This window comes from Felis catus, chromosome A2 (assembly GCF_018350175.1).
Source record: "Felis catus isolate Fca126 chromosome A2, F.catus_Fca126_mat1.0, whole genome shotgun sequence".
NCBI lineage: Eukaryota > Metazoa > Chordata > Mammalia > Carnivora > Felidae > Felis > Felis catus.
The window spans coordinates 19,745,707-19,764,575 of NC_058369.1; the positions used below are offsets into that span (position 1 = coordinate 19,745,707).

Sequence of the window (18,869 nt, forward strand, 5' to 3'; positions counted from 1 at the left end):
TGAGCATTGTGAAATCTTGGTAGTCAAAGATAAATGAGGAAAACGAAAGGAAGGATTATAGCTAGATTGTCCAGGGTTCTTGTAGTAGAAAAACAGACATTTAAAATATGCTTTATCGTGTTAGCTAATTAAAAACATCTCTTTCCTGTTGATCCTTAATGGTTTTAGAAATATTTGAGTTGTTTTCTTTTTGATTCTTTATCTGAGAAGTTATGAACTTTTTTGTTCTATATGTAAAAGACAAAACGATTGAGTTCTCTTTCTTCTCTCTTTTCTTTCTTCTTATGCTTTCTTCACTCTCTTCAGTTCTAAATCTTGTATAGAATGGGCACATTTACCAAACTTTGTAGCAGTGTTTTTTTTTTTTAATTTTTTTTTTAACGTTTATTTTTGAGACAGAGAGAGACAGAACATGAACGGGGGAGGGGCAGAGAGAGAGGGGGACACAGAATCGGAAACAGGCTCCAGGCTCTGAGCCATCAGCCCAGAGCCTGACGCGGGGCTCGAACTCACGGACCGCGAGATCGTGACCTGGCTGAAGTCGGACACTTAACCGACTGCGCCACCCAGGCGCCCCAGTGTTTTGGTTTTAAGAAAAGGTGATGCCTGAAATTCGTTGAGCACAGTTCTCATGACCCTCACAATGGTAGCATCCCATGGAGGTGATAATGTATTTTTGAAGTTGCTTAGTATTCAGCAAAACTGGTCTAAGTCTTCCTCTCTTCTTTCCTCCCCACCTCCCAATGAGAAGCAAGAGTTTGTATTGCAGTATAATATATATATTTAATTAATAAGGAAACCGCTTTTGATAAGCAATATTTTGAGGATTTACTGGATGAGAAATCATTGACCTTTGTAAACATGTTACCTGATCAAGTGTTTACTTGAAGTCTTGAGGTGGTGCTTTATCCTAATAATTCTCTCATTGTCATTTTATAAAAACCTTAAAAAAAGTGACATATAGTCATGTGCACCAAAACATCTGTGTAATTATATTGAAGCATTTGGATTCTGTAACTCCTTAATAGTTTTTCTTTGAGTAGTACAAGGGAGATGTTAACATGAATGGCATTGCAGTCAGATAAAAAATGACCTGTCATAAGATTTAACAAGGTAGCCTAAAGAATTTGTGAAATATGAGAAAGTATGGAAGGATGACCAGTACTTTGATACTGTGTGTAATATATTAAAGGCAACAGAGCATTCCTGTAAAAGTCTCCTAGTGCATATGTATAGAAAATTCTCTAAGGATATAATTCTCAACCTTTTCAGGCCTAGTACTAGCCTGCCTTTTTATCCCTTTATAATAGGTTTATTGAGATAGAATTCACATACCATAAAATTCACCCTTTAAAAATGTACAGTTCACAGGGCACCTGGTGGCTTAGTTGGTTGAGCATCTGACTGTGGATTTTGGCTCAGGCCATGAGCCAGGGTTGTGGGATTGAGCCCTGAGTTGGGCTCCATGCTGGGCATGGAGCCTGCTTAAGATTCATTCTCTCTCTCTCTCTCTCTCTCTCTCTCTCTCTCTCTCTCTCCCTCCCTCCCTCCCTCCCTCTCTCTCCTCTCCCCTTCCAGCTCTCTCCCCCACTTGTGATCTCTTTGCGTCTAAAATAAAATTTAAAAAAGTTTACAGTTCACTGTTTTCATGGTACAGAATTGTGCAGCTATCACCACTGACTAATTTTAGAATAGTTTTATCACTCGAGAAAGAAACCCCATTTCCATTAGCAGATACTCCCCCACCCCTTGGCAACCACTAATCTACTTTGTGGATTAGCCTATTCTGGACATTTCATATAAATGTAATTATTCAATTTGTGTGTTCATGGTTCATCTATGTTGAAGCATGTATCAGAACTTGATTGCTTTTTATGGTTAAGTAGTAATGCGTTGTATGCGTATGCCATATTTTATTTATCCATTCATCAGTTGACAGACATTTGGGTTATTTTTACCTTTTGGCTGTTATGAATACTGCTGCTGTGAACACTTGTGTGCAGATAGTTGTTTGAATACCCATTTAAAATTTATTTGAGTATATACTTAAGAGTGGAATTGTCAGATCGTATGGTAGTTCTGTCTTAAATATTGTGAGGAACTAACAAACTGTTTTATTTCTTTCTTTATTATTTTTTAACTAATAATAATATTCCTATTTATTAATCTACCAAAGGAATTGCTACATTGTATGGTAGTTCTTATTTTGATTTTTTTAAATACGAAATTTATTGTCAAATTGGTTTCCATACAACACCCAGTGCTTATCCCCAAACTGTTTTCTTTAAAAAAACTTTTTTTTAACATTTATTTTTTATTTTATTTTATTTTATTAAAAAATTTTTTTTTTCAACGTTTATTTATTTTTGGGACAGAGAGAGACAGAGCATGAACGGGGGAGGGGCAGAGAGAGAGGGAGACACAGAATCGGAAACAGGCTCCAGGCTCTGAGCCATCAGCCCAGAGCCTGACGCGGGGCTCGAACTCCCGGACCCCGAGATCGTGACCTGGCTGAAGTCGGATGCTTAACCGACTGTGCCACCCAGGCGCCCCTTTACATTTATTTTTAAGAGACAGCATGAGCAGGGGAGGGGCAGAGAGAGAAAGAGACACAGAATCTGAAGCAGGCTCCAGGCTCTGAGCTGTCAGCACAGCAACCAACATGGGGCTTGAACCCATGAACTATGAGATCATGACCTGAGCTAAAGTCAGACACTTAACTGACTGAGCCACCTGATGCCCCTGGCAAACTGTTTTCTAAAGTGTCTGCACCATTTTACAACCTATCAGTAATGTTTGAATGTTCCAATATCTCCATATCTTTGTCAATACTTGTTATTGTCTGTGTTTGTTATTGTAGCCAGTTTATTGGGAGAGAAATGGTATCTCACTATGGTTTTGATTTGTATTTCTTTAATAACTAATGATGTTGAACTTTTGATTTTTTTATTAGTCATTTGTGTGTCTTCTTTGGAGAAATGTTTATTTAAATCCTTTTGCCTGTTGAAAAAAATGATTTATCTTTTCATTTTTAAAAAAGTGTTTATCTTGAGAGAGAGAGAAATAGAGAGTGAGCAGGGGAGGGGCAGAGAGAGAGAGAGAGGGAGAGAGAATCCAAAGGAGGCTCCAGGTGACAGTGTAGAGCCTGATGTGGGATCCGAATTCATGAACTGTGAGATCATGGCCTAAGCCGAAATCAAGAGTCGGACACTTAACCAACTGAGTCATGCAGGCGCCCCTATCTTTTTATTTAGTTGCAAGAGTTCTTTGTATATTCTGGATACTGGTCTTTTATTAGGTATATGATATACAAATATTTTTGCCCATTCTGTGGATTGTATTTTTTTGATGTCCTTTGGGGAATAAAACTTTTAATTTTGATGTAGCTGAATTCATTTATTTATTTTTTTTTCTGTTGCTTGTGCATGAAACCAGTGTTTAACACAAGGTCATGAAGATTTTCATCTGTATTTTCTTCTAAGAATCTTTGAATTTGGAAAGCATAAATATTTTTAATGTCTTCTCTGGCAACTCAGATCCCCCTTGCCAATTTCTAGAAATTTCTCTAAAATGCACTAATATCCCCATTTCAGTGGTAGTGTTTAAGGGATAATATACAGAAGTAGAATATCAGTGTCATACAGTATGCATATAACAAATACTGCATTGTTTTTGAAAGCGAGGACCATTTATTATCACCCCCGCTAGCAGGATCTGATTTCTCTACATGCTCTTGCCAATATCTGCTTTTGTTAGAATTTAAAATAAAGAGTTAACCAATGTGGTAGATGTGAAATGTTATCCTGGTGTGTGTGAGTGTGTGTGTGTATGTATGTATATATATTTATTTTAGTCAGGTTATTGTGGTATAACTTATGTGCAACAAATGTCACCCTTTTGGAGTACTTATCTATGAATTTTGATAAATGTATAACCCTATAACCATCACCACAGTTAAGATACAGAATATTTTTGTCACCCCCATATGTAATATCAGGCTCCCTGTAGGCAACCTCCCTTCCAATGCCCTTCCTCCCAGCCCTGGCAGCCCTGATGTATTTTCTGGTCCTCTAGTTTTGTGTTTTCTAGAATGTTATATAACTGGAATCATATATTACATAGCCTGTTGTGCCTGTTTTTTTTTTTTCACTTAGCATAATGCATTCAAAATTCATTCATGTTGATCTGTGGCTTGCTTTTTCTGAGTAGTATTTCATTGTATAGATTCAAGCCACATTTTATTTATCCACATAGCAGTTGATAGATATTTTAATTGCTTTATTTTTGAAGATTATGAATAAGGTTGTTTTAAACATTGTATATAGATTTTAGTAAGGACTTTTTTTTTTTCATATTGGTGGGATTGGTGGGTCATATAGTAAGTGCATTAAAAAATACTTTATTTTTTAGTGTAGTTTTAGGCTACCAACAAAACTGAGAAGAAGTACTGAGAATTCCCATATACCTTCTGCTCTTACACACGCACAGCCTCTCACACTATCAGCATCCACACCAGAGTGGTGTACATTTGTTACAGTCAGTGAGCCTGCATCAACATATCATTATTACCCCAAATACATAGTTTACATCAGGGTTCACTCTTAGTGTTCATTCTGTTGGTTTGGATAAATGTATAAAATTACATGTACCCACCCTTATAGTATCACACAGAATAGTTTCACTGGCCTAAAAATTCTCTCCACCTATTTATCTATCCTTCCCTCCAACCCTTGACAACCACGATCTTTTTACTGTCTCTCCATGGTTTTGCTTTTTACAGGATGTCATGTAGTTGGACTCATATAGTATGTGAATTTTTCACATTTCCTTTTCTCATTTAGTAGTATGCATTTAAAGTTCTTCCATTTCTTTTTGTGGTTTGATAGCACATTTCTTTTTATTGCTGAATAATATACCAGTGTCTGGATGTACCACAGTTTATTTATCCATTCACCTACTGAATGATAACTTGGTTGCTTCCACATTTTGGCAATTATGAATAAAGCTGCTATAAACATTTGGTGCAGGTTTTTTTTTGTGGACATAAATGTTCAACTCATTTGAGTAAATACCTTGGAGTCAGACTGATGAATCATATGGTAAGAGTGTATTTAGTTTTGTTAAGAAACTGCCACACTGCCTTACAAAATGGCTTTACCATTTTGGATTCCTACCGGCAATGAATGAGAGTTCCTATTGCTCCACATCCTTATCAGCATGTGGTGGTGTCAGTGTTTTGGATTTTGGCCATTAATAATATGTATGTGTAGTGGTATCTCATTTTAATTTATAATTCTCAAATCACATATAATGTTGAACATCTTTTCATATGCTTTTTTGATATCTGTAGATCTTCTTTGGTGACGTGTCTGTTCAGGTCTTTTGAACATTTTTTTTTTAATATGAAATTCTTTGGCAAATTGGTTTCCATACAATACCTAGTGCTCATACCAACAGGTGCCCTCCTCAGTGCCCATCACCCACTTTCCCCTCCCTCCCACCCCCTATCAACCCTCAGTTTATTCTCAGTTTTAAAGAGTCTCTTATGGTTTGGCTCCTTCCCTCTCTGTAACTTTCTTTCCCTCTCCCCTCCCCCCTGGTCTTCTGTTAAGTTTCTCAGGATCCATGTAAGAGTGAAAACATATGGTATCTGTCTTTTTCTGTATGACTTATTTCACTTAGCATAACACTCTCCAGTTCCATCCACGTTGCTACAAAAGGCCATATTTCATTCTTTGTCATTGCCACATAGTACTCCATTGTATATATAAACCATAGCTTCTTTATCCATTCATCAGTTGATGGGCATTTAGGCTCTTTCCATAATTTGGCTGTTGTTGAAAGTGCTACTATAAACATTGGGGTACAAGTGGCCCTATGCATCAGTACTCCTGTATCCCTTGGGTAAATTCCTAGCAGTGCTATTGCTGGGTCATAGGGTAGGTCTATTTTTAATTTTTTGAGGAACCTCCATGCTGTTTTCCAGAGCAGCTGCACCAGTTTGCATTCCCACCAGCAGTGCAAGAGGGTTCCTGTTTCTCCACATCCTTGCCAGCATCTATAGTCTCCTGATTTGCTCATTTTAGCCACTCTGACTGGCGTGAAGTGATATCTGAGTGTGGTTTTGATTTGTATTTCCTTGATGAGGAGTGACATTGAGCATCTTTTCATATGCCTGTTGGCCATCTGGATGTCTTCTTTGGAAAAATGTCTACTCATGTCTTCTGCCCATTTCTTCACTGGATTATTTGTTTTTTGGGTGTGGAGTTTGGTGAGTTCTTTATAGAGTTTGGATACTAGCCCTTTGTCTGATATGTCATTTGCAAATATCTTTTCCCATTCCATTGGTTGCCTTTTAGTTTCGTTGATTGTTTCCTTTGCAGTGCAGAAGCTTTTTATCTGGATGAGGTCCCAGTAGTTCATTTTTGCTTTTAATTCCCTTGCCTTTGGAGATGTGTCAAATAAGAAATTGCTGTGGCTGAGGTCAGAGAGGTTTTTTTCCTGCTTTCCCCTCTAGGGTTTTGATGGTTTCCTGTCTCACACTCAGGTCCTTCATCCATTTTGAGTTTGTGTAAGAAAGTGGTCTAGTTTCATTCTTCTGCATGTTGCTGTCCAGTTCTCCCCGCACCATCTTTTGAACATTTAAAAACAAATTATTTATTAATTTTGAGAGAGAGAGAGAGAGAGAGAGAGAGAGAGAGAGAGAGAGAGAGAGAGAGAATGAATCCCAAGCAGGCTCCACGCTGTCAGCACAGAGCCTGACGTGGGACTCGATCTCACAAACCATGAGATCATGACCTAAGCCAAAATCAAGAGCCAGAGGCTTAACTGACTGAGCTACCCAGGCACTTCTGCCCATTTTGTAATTGAGTGTTTTTTGTTAAGTTTTAAGAATTTTTTGAATATTTTAGTAACAGATTTATATCTGATATGTCTTTTATAAATATTTTCTCCTGGCCTGTGGCTTGTCTTCAAATTCCCTTGAGAGTGTTTTTTGTAGAGCAATAGTTTCATTTTAATGAAGTCTAGCTTGATTCTTTCTTTCATGGATCATGCATTGGGTGTAGAATCCAAAAGGTCGTTGGCATACACAGGTAATTTAGATTTTCTCTTATGTTATCCAGAAAACTCTAGAGTTTTAAATTTTATTTTGAGAGAGAGAGAGAGGGAGCACACGTGAGAATCTCAAGCAGGCTCCACATTCAGCACAGAGCCTGACATGGGACTCCATTCCACAACCATGAGATCATGACCTGAGCCAAAATCAAGAGTTGGACACTCAAATACTGAGCCCCCTAGGGTGCCCCTCTGGAGTTTTAAGGATTGTATTTTACATTTAGATCTTTGATCTGTTTTGATTTAATTTTTGCGAAGGGTGTAAGGTCTATCTCTAAATTTATTTTTTTATGATGATATCCAGTTGTCCCAGCACTCTTTGTTGAAAAGGCTACCTTTTCTCCATTGTATCACCTTTGTTCCTTTGTCAAAGATCAGTTGATTATATTTATGTGGGTGTACTTTTATGCTCTCTGTTCTGTTGATCTGTTTGTTCTTTCTCTAATACTGAACTGTCTTGATTACTGTAGCTTTATAATAATTTTGAAGTCAGGTAGTGTCAGCTTCCATCTTTTTAACTCTCCTTACGTTAGATTATGTTACATGTTACCTATTCCAGGTCTGTTACCTTTTCATATAAACTTTGGAATCAGTTTGTCAATATCCAAAAACAATTTGCTGAGATGTTTACTGGCAGTAGGTTGTCTTATCATGCACAGAAGTTTTAAGTTTTGATGTAGTCCGGTTTATCTATTTTTACTTTGTTGCCTGTGCTTTTGGTGTAATATCCAAAAATAATTTTCAAGTTTATATCATGAAGATTTTAACTGTTTTTTAAGAGTCTTTTTAACTCTTAGAAGAGCAAAAGCTTAAAACTTTTTTTTTTTTTCAACGTGTTTTATTTATTTTCTGGGACATAGAGGGACAGAGCATGAACGGGGGAGGGGCAGAGAGAGAGGGAGACACAGAATCGGAAACAGGCTCCAGGCTCCGAGCCATCAGCCCAGAGCCCGACGCGGGGCTCGAACTCACGGACCGCGAGATCGTGACCTGGCTGAAGTCGGACGCTTAACCGACTGCGCCACCCAGGCGTGCCAGCTTAAAACTTTTATGAGGATTACATTATTAATTCTTTTATAGAGTATGCTTAAGAAATCTTTGTCTAACACAAGGTCACAAAAATGTTGTCCTGTTGTACCAGTTTTACACTTTTACATCTAACTATATGATACATTTTGAGGTAATTTTGTTTATAGTACAAGGTATGGGTAGCAGATTTTTTTTGTTTTATTGTTTTTTTTTTCCTTTGGTATACTTTTTTTTTATTTAATTTTTTTTCAACGTTTATTTATTTTTGGGACAGAGAGAGACAGAGCATGAACGGGGGAGGGGCAGAGAGAGAGGGAGACACAGAATCGGAAACAGGTTCCAGGCTCTGAGCCATCAGCCCAGAGCCTGACGAGGGGCTCGAACTCACGGACCGTGAGATCGTGACCTGGCTGAAGTCGGATGCTTAACCGACTGCGCCAGCCAGGCGCCCCTCCTTTGGTACACTTATGTCCAATTATTTCACCACCATTTGTTTAAAAAAACTTATTTCTCCATTGAAGTACTTTTGCACCTTTGTTGGAAATCAATTGTTCATTTATGTGTGCATTTGTTTCTGGGTTTTCCAGTGTATTTCATTGATCTGTGTATCTATTCTTTAGCCAGTACCATACTATATTTATTAAGGTAGGTTTATCTTAAGTCTTGAAATTAGGCAGCATGAGTCATTCACATTTTTTATACCTTTTCAAAATTATTTTGGCTATGCTAGTGGTCAGTTGCCTAAATTTTAGAAATAATAGCTATAAAAATTTTTGCTGGGATTTTGATTGGCATTGCATTGAATCTACAGACCAATTTAGGGTTAATTGGCACCTTAACAAAACTGAGTTTTACAATTCATAAACATGGTAAACCTCTTAATGTATTTTGGTCTTCTTGATTTCCGTTTTGTCCTTTTCAGGGCTGTTAGTTTTCTGATTTCCATCACTAATGTGGGGTTTTGGTTTTCTTTTTTTTTTTCAGTATATGAAATTTGTTGTCAAATTGGTTTCCATACAACACCCAGTGCTCATCCCAAAAGGTGCCCTCCTCAATACCCATCACCCACCCTCCCCAACTCCCACCCCCCATCAACCCTCAGTAGGGGTTTTGGTTTTCAAGCCTAACACAAGGCTGCAGGGAGGATATGGGATAGGGGAATTTTAAAAAGTCTTTGTTCTTACCAAGATTCAAGTTTCTTGAATAAATACTGTTTGGATTATTTCAAGTAAACTGTTAGATATGTGAATTCAACAAAGTCACAGGATATAAAATCAATGTACAGAAATCAGTTGCAATTCTATACACTAATAATGAAGCAGCAGAAAGAGAAATCAAGGAATTGATCACATTTACATTTGCACTAAAAACCGTAAGATACCTAGGAATGAACCTAACCAAAGAGGTAAAAGATCTGTATGCTGAAAACTATTGAAAGCCTATGAAAGAAATTGAAGATGACACAAAGAAACGGAATAACATTCCGTGCTCATGGTTTGGAAGAATAAACATTTTTAAAATGTCTGTACTACCCAAAGCAATCTATACATTTAATGCAGTCCCTATCCAGGATAACACCAGCATTCTTCATAGAGCTAGAACAAACAGTCCTAAAGTTTGTATGGAACCAGAAAAGACCCTGGATAGCCAATGTAACGTTGAAAAAGAAAACCAAAGCTGGAGGTATCACAATTCTGGACTTTAAACTGTATTTCAAAGCTGTAGTCATCAAGACAGTATGGTATTGGTACAAACACATACATATAAATCAATGGAATAGAATAGAGAACCCAGAAATGGACATACAAACGAATGGCCAACTAATCTTTGACAAAGCAGGAAAGAGTATCCAATGGTGGGGGATGAAGATAGTCTCTTCAGCAAATGGTGTTGGAAAAACTGGAAAGTGACATGCAGAAGAATGAAACTGGACCCCTTTCTTACACCATACACAAAAATAAATTCAAAATGGATGAAAGACCTAAATGTGAGACGGGAAACCATCAAAATCCTAGAGGAGAAAACAGGTAGCAACCTCTTTGACCTCAGCTGCAGCAACTTCTTACTAGATATTTCTCCAGAGGCAAGGGAAATAAAAGCAAGAAAAACCTTCTGAACAGCGAAGGTAACAGTCAACAAAACTAAATGTTTACTTCCAGAGTTCTATACAATTCGAATTAGAAAGTTTTTGCCAGGATTCTAACTGCTTTTATTGAGGAGAGGCTTTTTGGAGATCCTTACTCTGCCATTCTTGCTGATACCATTCTCTGTTCTGTTTCTTAAGATATTATAACAAGTATTAATAAAGATATTGAAACTCTCAAGGTATAAATTGAGTTTCCCAAATTTATTATCTCAGCTGTTGAACTAAACATAAACAAGGATATTTCTTCTTTTATTGTTAAGATTTCAGGAAAGTTGATTACTTTCCTCATAGCTTTGTTGTGAGATTTAAAGGTTAATACATGGAACAATCTCTCAATTACAGTACATGGAATTAAGAACAATAAACTCTCAATTATTATTAGCTGTTATCAATAATTTCCTTTCCTTCATCTTCCTCCTTTAGATACCACTCATTGGAGATTCCCCCCCACCTTTTTTTTGATGCAAAGCTGAGTTTTACTATTGCTTTTCAAGTCATTGGTTTTATACAGTACAAGAGAAAATTCATCACTTCTTGTACAGTTCAAAAGGGCAATGGCATTGGTATATACAAGAAGAAAAGACTTGAACATTTTCTGCAATGATAGCTCAAAGCCTATGGAGAAATCATTCTCAAAAAGTTTTATTTGTATGTGAGATTTATCAATATGCTCAGTTCTCTAAAAAAAGTTTTCATAAGTGCTTTTGATGTCTTTCAATTGTTATTTTTAAAGGACATCCAATTATATGATCTGCTTTTTCCTCTGTCCCTGTATAATCATTCAGTTTCCATTTACTAGAAAATATTTTATAAGAGTACAATATTTGGGATAGCAAAGAGGAAAGGACGTTGATTTTTTGAGATTATAGATATCAAATACTGTTATTCTGAAGGCAAAGATAACTAATAAATATAAGTAGGAAATGAATATATATTACTAAAAAGAGACTTTATTAGGATCTAAATTGAGAGGATATTTCCCCAAGGAAATCAAAGAAACTCTATGCAGGCTTAGAAGCAAAAATCTTCAGAAAACATCTGCTTTTAAATAATGGAGATTTTCCTTTTTAAACCCAAGAAGAAAAACTATAACAAAACTCTAAAATAATAGATTAGAATTGAGAAAATTTGGTAATATTTCCTTTCTCTGAAAATTGTTTTTATTGTGTAATGGAAACTTTCATTATTATTGCTGTGTATGAATGCTGAGAGGGAATAAATGAAGCACAGACGTCAACATCAGCATCTAGAAAACCAAGAAATGTTCATAGAGTTTAAGTACAGGTCCTTTGAGGTATTTTAAAATTTTTTGTGTTTTATTCAGTTGAAAGTTTTGCCTTTTGAAGAAAATTGGAAATGTGTTTATTGTAAGACTTTTCCTTTTAGAGTAAACTACTCCTAATAAATCCACCATACTTGTACCTATCTTGGCAAGTTTTGCATTAATTTTTTCCCTAAAAATTCTCATATGGTGTGTCTTATAGGAAATGACAACAATATGATGTTAATTTCCTTTGTATGCTTTGTTTTAGGTTGGTACAGAGGAGTTTCAACAAAGAAGCCAAATGTAAAGGTATGATAAGTTCATTGTTACTTTTTCTAATATAGGAACCTAACTAGTATGTTTGTTGGATATAAAAACAATTCTTACCCGCACATCTTTTAATCTTTTACAGTAGGCGCACTCATCCTTTCCTTTACAGAACTATATCAGATGCTGCTGTGTGTCAGCAGTATTAAAATGTTTCTCTTTCTTTTTTACTGTTTATTTATTTATTTATGAGAGAGTGAGAGAGCGCACATGCAAGCTGGGGAGGGACGGAGAGAGGGAGACAGAGAATCCCAAGCAGGCTCTGCACTATCAGCACAGAGCCTGATGTGGGGCTCGAACCCACAAACCATGAGATCATGACCTGAGCTGAAATCGAGAGTCATATGTTTAACCGACTGAGCCACTCAGGTGCCTTAAAATGTTTTATTTTTTTTTAAAGGACAGAAAATGCATGTATGATCATAGCTGCAAAGTTTATTTTGAAAAAGCCCATTAGGACACTTAATATTTTTTTCCTTCAAAAAGTAGAGACTTTTTGTAGAGATTTGACAAAAAGTAAAGACTTATTCATAGTCCTAGTCCTGTGGATCCATGGGATTATTTAGATAAGTTTATTTCTAAAATACAAAATAGAAAAAACTTTCAAATAATGTTCAATTAGATGTCTTTGTTGATGATGATATTCTTGTTAAAATATAAATTTAAACAAGACTTTTTATGAATAGATTTTATGTATTTATTCTGTTTCCAGTTAATATTAATTTAATCAAACAAAATATATTTTAATTGGCAGTTATAATACATTTAGGAACATTGTTCTTCAGGAATGTATTTGCAAAAACTGCTTTCTCCTCACTCTTTCATATCATTAATATTAGAAGCTTTTATATATTTCTGTAGCTTAATGTTTAACGTATTTTGCTATTTTCTTGTACAGATAAATAATCAAAATGATCATATACTGTTTTTATTAAGAAAGAAAATTGTTCAGAGTTCTAATCATCACTTTTTCCAGTACAATCATTCATTTTATTAGTTTTTATTAGTTTTTAATGATTATAAGAAGACAGTATCTTCAAATTTTAATTCCTTGCAGCCAGGGCATCTTACCCTTGGCACTGTTCACATTTTGGGCCAGATAATTCTTCATTGTGGGGGGTGGTCTTGTGCATTATAATATACTTGGCAGCATATATGACTCCTACTCAATAAATATCAGTAACATTTCCCCCCTTGAAGTTGTGGCAGTGAAAAATGTAGACATTGCCAAAATCCCTTCTCTACCACTACTCATCAGTAATGCTTTTGTGAAAATAATTTCTGTATTTTATGTATTTGTCTTGATTTAAAATTACCAAAAATTTAGAATTTGAATAGATGAGAAATCTCATAAATTATTGGAAAGTTGTAATTTGTGATATTACATACTTTTTATTTATTATAGGTAATATTTGTGACCTTGGCCACCCTATCACCTTGTTTCCAATACTAGTGTTTGAGGATCATTGTGGAGATGATAGTCATTCATATTAGTATGTTTGTAATTAAAACAACAATTGATGAACAGTGTATGGCTTTGAAACCTTGTTGAGTGAGACATGAACTATGACACCCTTAAAATATTATCTACTACTGTATAACAAAGTGTATCAAAATTTAGTGGATTAATTTAATCACCATTTTATCTCTCATTATTTTGTACCTTGACTGGGGCCACCTGGACACTTAGTTATATGGCTGTAATCATCTGGAGGATCAGCTGGCTGTGGTGTCCAAGAGGGTCTATTCACATGTCTGGCATCCTGACAAGGATGTCTGGAAGGCTCTCCTCAGCCAGATCACTGATATAGCTAGACTTTCCATATAGTCTCAAGGCTTCTCCATATGACTTGTCTAGCAGATAATCAGAATTCTGTTTTAGAGTTAAGGAAAGGTGCTCAGAATCTCATACCTATTTTCTAAATTTCCTGCAACAAAGGTGTTTAGAGACTGTAGGAGAGACTACCTTGTGATTAATCTTAGGAATGATTTCATAAGCCAATCAAAATGAAGAAACCAAATTAAACTAATCTTAAGCATTAGAGCTCATTTTTGTCTGATCAGACTCTCTTAATGTCTTTACTTTTGACTAATGACTTCTGAAATTGTGTATTTTGGTAATACCAACTTCATTCTAGCGTCTTAGGTTATTGTAGCATTTATTAATAAAATAACTGTATGCCTTTGAATAGCGTGTGTTTGTATTCTTAAACTTTAAAAATTTAACAACTGGAAATAAAGATAGAGATAACCATTTCATGTGGCAATGATATTTTGTGGAACCATGGTGAACATTCTTTATTATTTGTAAAATATAATCATTTAATGATTCTACACACTTTAAAGTGATAAAAATGCATTTCTATATATCTTTTATATATAATTCTGTTTAATTGTATATATAATTTTATTTTATATTAATTATATATAATTAATATAATCACAATAAGTAAAAATTTCAGTAGGTTTTTTATAGCTGTTCGTGTTTAAAGAAAATTAAAAGGTGACTTATTAGTATGTCTTGAGTTGTGTTTGACTTATAATAAAACTCATAATAGCCTGAATAAAATAATATCTGAACTAGATAGCAAATAGAGCATTCAGAAGTATTAATAAGTGGTAAAACATTTCTTTCTATAAAACAGTTTATAAAACTCTCAAAGCTTAATTGTTTTGTTCTTCATGAATACTTTGTAGTAAGATACTACATTCTTAAAGAAAAACTGGGATGAGGAGCACCTGTGTGGCTCAGTGAATTAGGCGTCTGACTCTTGATTTCAGCCAGGTCATGATCTCATGGTTCATGAGATCGAGCCCTGTGTTGGAAACTGTGCTGACAGCGCAGAGCCTCCTTGGGATTCTCTCTTTCTTTCTGTCTCTGCCCCTCTCCTGCTTGTGCATGCTTGCATGTTGTGCGCGCGTACACTCTCTCTCAAAAATAAATAAACATTAAAAAAAGGAAAATAAAAACTGGGATGATTATAAAATATGCTTTAAGTTACATATTTTTGTGACTATATATTGAAGTTTTACATTTTAAGAGGATACTATGTAGGAAAAATAAACTACTAAATTTTATGCCCAGTGATCTTAAGAATGATAGGCTTTTGTCTTTTGCATTTTTTGAAGGCTTTATTTTTGCATCATACACTCCAGGGTAAAACTTATTTAGGCTTTATAATTTTAGAAATCAAAAGTTTTTGAGACATAATATCTTTTGGTGAAATGTCATGTTACATAATTGTTAGGCTTGCCAAAATATTAGCTTTCTTAAGAGCATACATAAAGAATTAAAAAATAAGAGAGTTAGATAAAATTAAGAAAAGGACAACAGATATTTGATAATTTTGTGTTTTTTAAAAAAATTTTTTTTCAACGTTTATTTATTTTTGGGACAGAGAGAGACAGAGCATGAACGGGGGAGGGGCAGAGAGAGAGGGAGACACAGAATCGGAAACAGGCTCCAGGCTCTGAGCCATCAGCCCAGAGCCTGACGCGGGGCTCGAACCCCAGACCGCGAGATCGTGACCTGGCTGAAGTCAGACGCTTAACCGACTGCGCCACCCAGGCGCCCCAATTTTGTGTTTTTAAATAAAATATATGCTCATGAGGAAAAGAATGAAATTCTAGAAAGTTTATATTTCCCATTTTGTAATTAGGTTTTATGTAATAACTGTCAACTAGATACCTAGAATTCTGCCAGATAGCTACAAGGCCTTATAGAATGTTTTACATCATAAAAGCAGAGGTATAGAGGCATGAAATTGCAAGGCATGTTCAAGGAATGTTAGATACTCCAAACTGGCAAGGGCATAGTACAGAAAAATGATGGATGCCAAAGCAGGAAAGGTAGGTTGGATCTATATTTGAAGACTCTTATATGCCAGAGAATATAAGGAATGCTAAAGAATTTGGATTTTGTCTCTCTGGCAACAGGGAATCTGCCATTTAACAGAAGAGTGTATCTACCATTGCCACACAGCATAATTATAAAATGGAGTTTATTGGAGAAACAGTAAGCACCTGTTAAAGATACATATTGAAGTATTTATGCATGAATTCTAAAATTCTCTCTAACGTACTGCATTAGGTAAAAATGTGTATGTGGGGATTAATGAATCAAGATTGACAAAATGTTGGTACTTATCAAAGCTGAGTGATGTGTTCATGGAGGTTCATTATGTTATTCTGTCTAATTTTGTGTGTATTTGAAATAGGGATAACATTATTACTTCAAAGAATTGTTATGAGGAATCAGTGAACTTATATGAATCTCATAACAAAGTGCTTATTACATGATAACAGCGCAATAAATGTTTGCTTCTGTTGCTATAACAACTACTGCTATGGTAGTATAGGGCTGCAAGTGAGACTTGAGATCACCTTAGAGGACAAAAAAGAGGAACTAGCACAAAAAGACTGAGAAATGGAGGTTATAATTGGCTAAGGAGAGGGAAGTGTGTTTTTTGTTTTTTAGAACATGGTGATTAATGATTTCAAGTACTGTGGAGTAGTGTAGTAGAATGTACTGAGTAGGGGGTATTGTGTTTTACAATTAGAAGGCCATTGGTGATTTTTAAGAGACTCCCTTTATGTGGATCCTGAGAAACTTAACAGAAGACCATGGGGGAGGGGAAGGGAAAAAAAAAAGAGGTTAGAGAGGGAGGGAGCCAAAACATAAGAGACTCTTAAAAACTGAGAACAATATCAGACAAACTAGACTTTAAATTAAAGGCTGTAACAAGAGATGAAGAAGGACATTATATAATAGTTACAGGGTCTATCCATCAGGAACAGCTAACAATTATAAATGTCTATGCGCCGAATACCGGAGCCCCCAAATATATAAAACAATTACTCATAAACATAAGCAACCTTATTGAGAAGAATGTGGTAATTGCAGGGGACTTTAACACCCCACTTACAGAAATGGATAGATCATCTAGACACACAGTCAATAAAGAAACAAGGGCCCTGAATGAGACATTGGATCAGATGGACTTGACAGATATATTTAGCACTCTACATCCCAAAGCAACAGAATATACTTTCTTCTCGAGTGCACATGGAACATTCTCCAAGATAGATCATATACTGGGTCACAAAACAGCCCTTCATAAGTTTACAAGAATTGAAATTATACCATGCATACTTTCAGACCACAATGCTATGAAGCTTGAAATCAACCACAGAAAAAAGTCTGGAAAACCTCCAAAAGCATGGAGGTTAAAGAACACCCTACTAACGAATGAGTGGGTCAACCAGGCAATTAGAGAAGAAATTAAAAAATATATGGAAACAAACGAAAATGAAAATACAACAATCCAAACGCTCTGGGACGGAGCGAAGGCAGTCCTGAGAGGAAAATACATTGCAGTCCAGGCCTATCTCAAGAAACAAGAAAAATCCCAAATACAAAATCTAACAGCACACCTAAGGGAACTAGAAGCAGAACAGCAAAGGCAGCCTAAACCCAGCAGAAGAAGAGAAATAATAAAGATCAGAGCAGAAATAAACAATATAGAATCTAAAAAAACTGTAGAGCAGATCAACGAAACCAAGAGTTGGTTTTTTGAAAAAATAAACAAAATTGGCAAACCTCTCGCCAGGCTTCTCAAAAAGAAAAGGGAGATGACCCAAATAGATAAAATCATGAATGAAAATGGAATTATTACAACCAATCCCTCAGAGATACAAACAATTATCAGGGAATACTATGAAAAATTATATGCCAACAAATTGGACAACCTGGAAGAAATGGACAAATTCCTGAACACCCACACTCTTCCAAAACTCAATCAGGAGGAAATAGAAAGCTTGAACAGACCCATAACCAGCGAAGACATTGAATCGGTTATCAAAAATCTCCCAACAAATAAGAGTCCAGGACCAGATGGCTTCCCAGGGGAGTTCTACCAGACGTTTAAAGCAGAGATAATACCTATCCTTCTCAAGCTATTCCAAGAAATAGAAAGGGAAGGAAAACTTCCAGACTCATTCTATGAAGCCAGTATTACTTTCATTCCTAAACCAGAGACCCAGTAAAAAAAGAGAACTACAGGCCAATATCCCTGATGAATATGGATGCAAAAATTCTCAATAAGATACTAGCAAATCGAATTCAACGGCATATAAAAAGAATTATTCACCATGATCAAGTGGGATTCATTCCTGGGATGCAGGGCTGGTTCAACATTCGCAAATCAATCAACGTGATACATCACATTAACAAAAAAAAAGAGAAGAACCATATGATCCTGTCAATCGATGCAGAAAAGGCCTTTGACAAAATCCAGCACCCTTTCTTAATAAAAACCCTTGAGAAAGTCGGGATAGAAGGAACATACTTAAAGATCATAAAAGCCATTTATGAAAAGCCCACAGCTAACATCATCCTCAACGGGGAAAAACTGAGAGCTTTTTCCCTGAGATCAGGAACACGACAAGGATGCCCACTCTCACCGCTGCTGTTTAACATAGTGCTGGAAGTTCTAGCATCAGCAATCAGACAACAAAAGGAAATCAAAGGCATCAAAATTGGCAAAGATGAAGTCAAGCTTTCGCTTTTTGCAGATGACTTGATATTATACATGGAAAATCCGATAGACTCCACCAAAAGTCTGCTAGAACTGATACAGGAATTCAGCAAAGTTGCAGGATACAAAATCAATGTACAGAAATCAGTTGCATTCTTATACACTAACAATGAAGCAACAGAAAGACAAATAAAGAAACTGATCCCATTCACAATTGCACCAAGAAGCATAAAATACCTAGGAATAAATCTAACCAAAGATGTAAAGGATCTGTATGCTGAAAACTATAGAAAGCTTATGAAGGAAATTGAAGAAGATTTAAAGAAATGGAAAGACATTCCCTGCTCATGGATTGGAAAAATAAATATCGTCAAAATGTCAATACTACCCAAAGCTATCTACACATTCAATGCAATCCCAATCAAAATTGCACCAGCATTCTTCTCGAAAC

At 35.8% G+C, this 18,869-nt stretch overlaps 1 protein-coding gene across 14 annotated transcripts in view; it reads left to right on the forward strand.

Annotated features, from left to right (window-relative positions):
- Nucleotides 1–18,869, forward strand: part of DOCK3 (dedicator of cytokinesis 3) — a 603,425-nt gene that overhangs the window by 133,103 nt on the left and 451,453 nt on the right. For all 14 annotated transcript variants that reach the window (XM_045050712.1, XM_045050713.1, XM_045050700.1 and 11 more), the window contains exon 3: nt 11,824–11,864. In XM_045050712.1, coding sequence (XP_044906647.1) covers nt 11,824–11,864 — 41 coding nt within the window. The remainder of the gene's footprint in view (nt 1–11,823; nt 11,865–18,869) is intronic.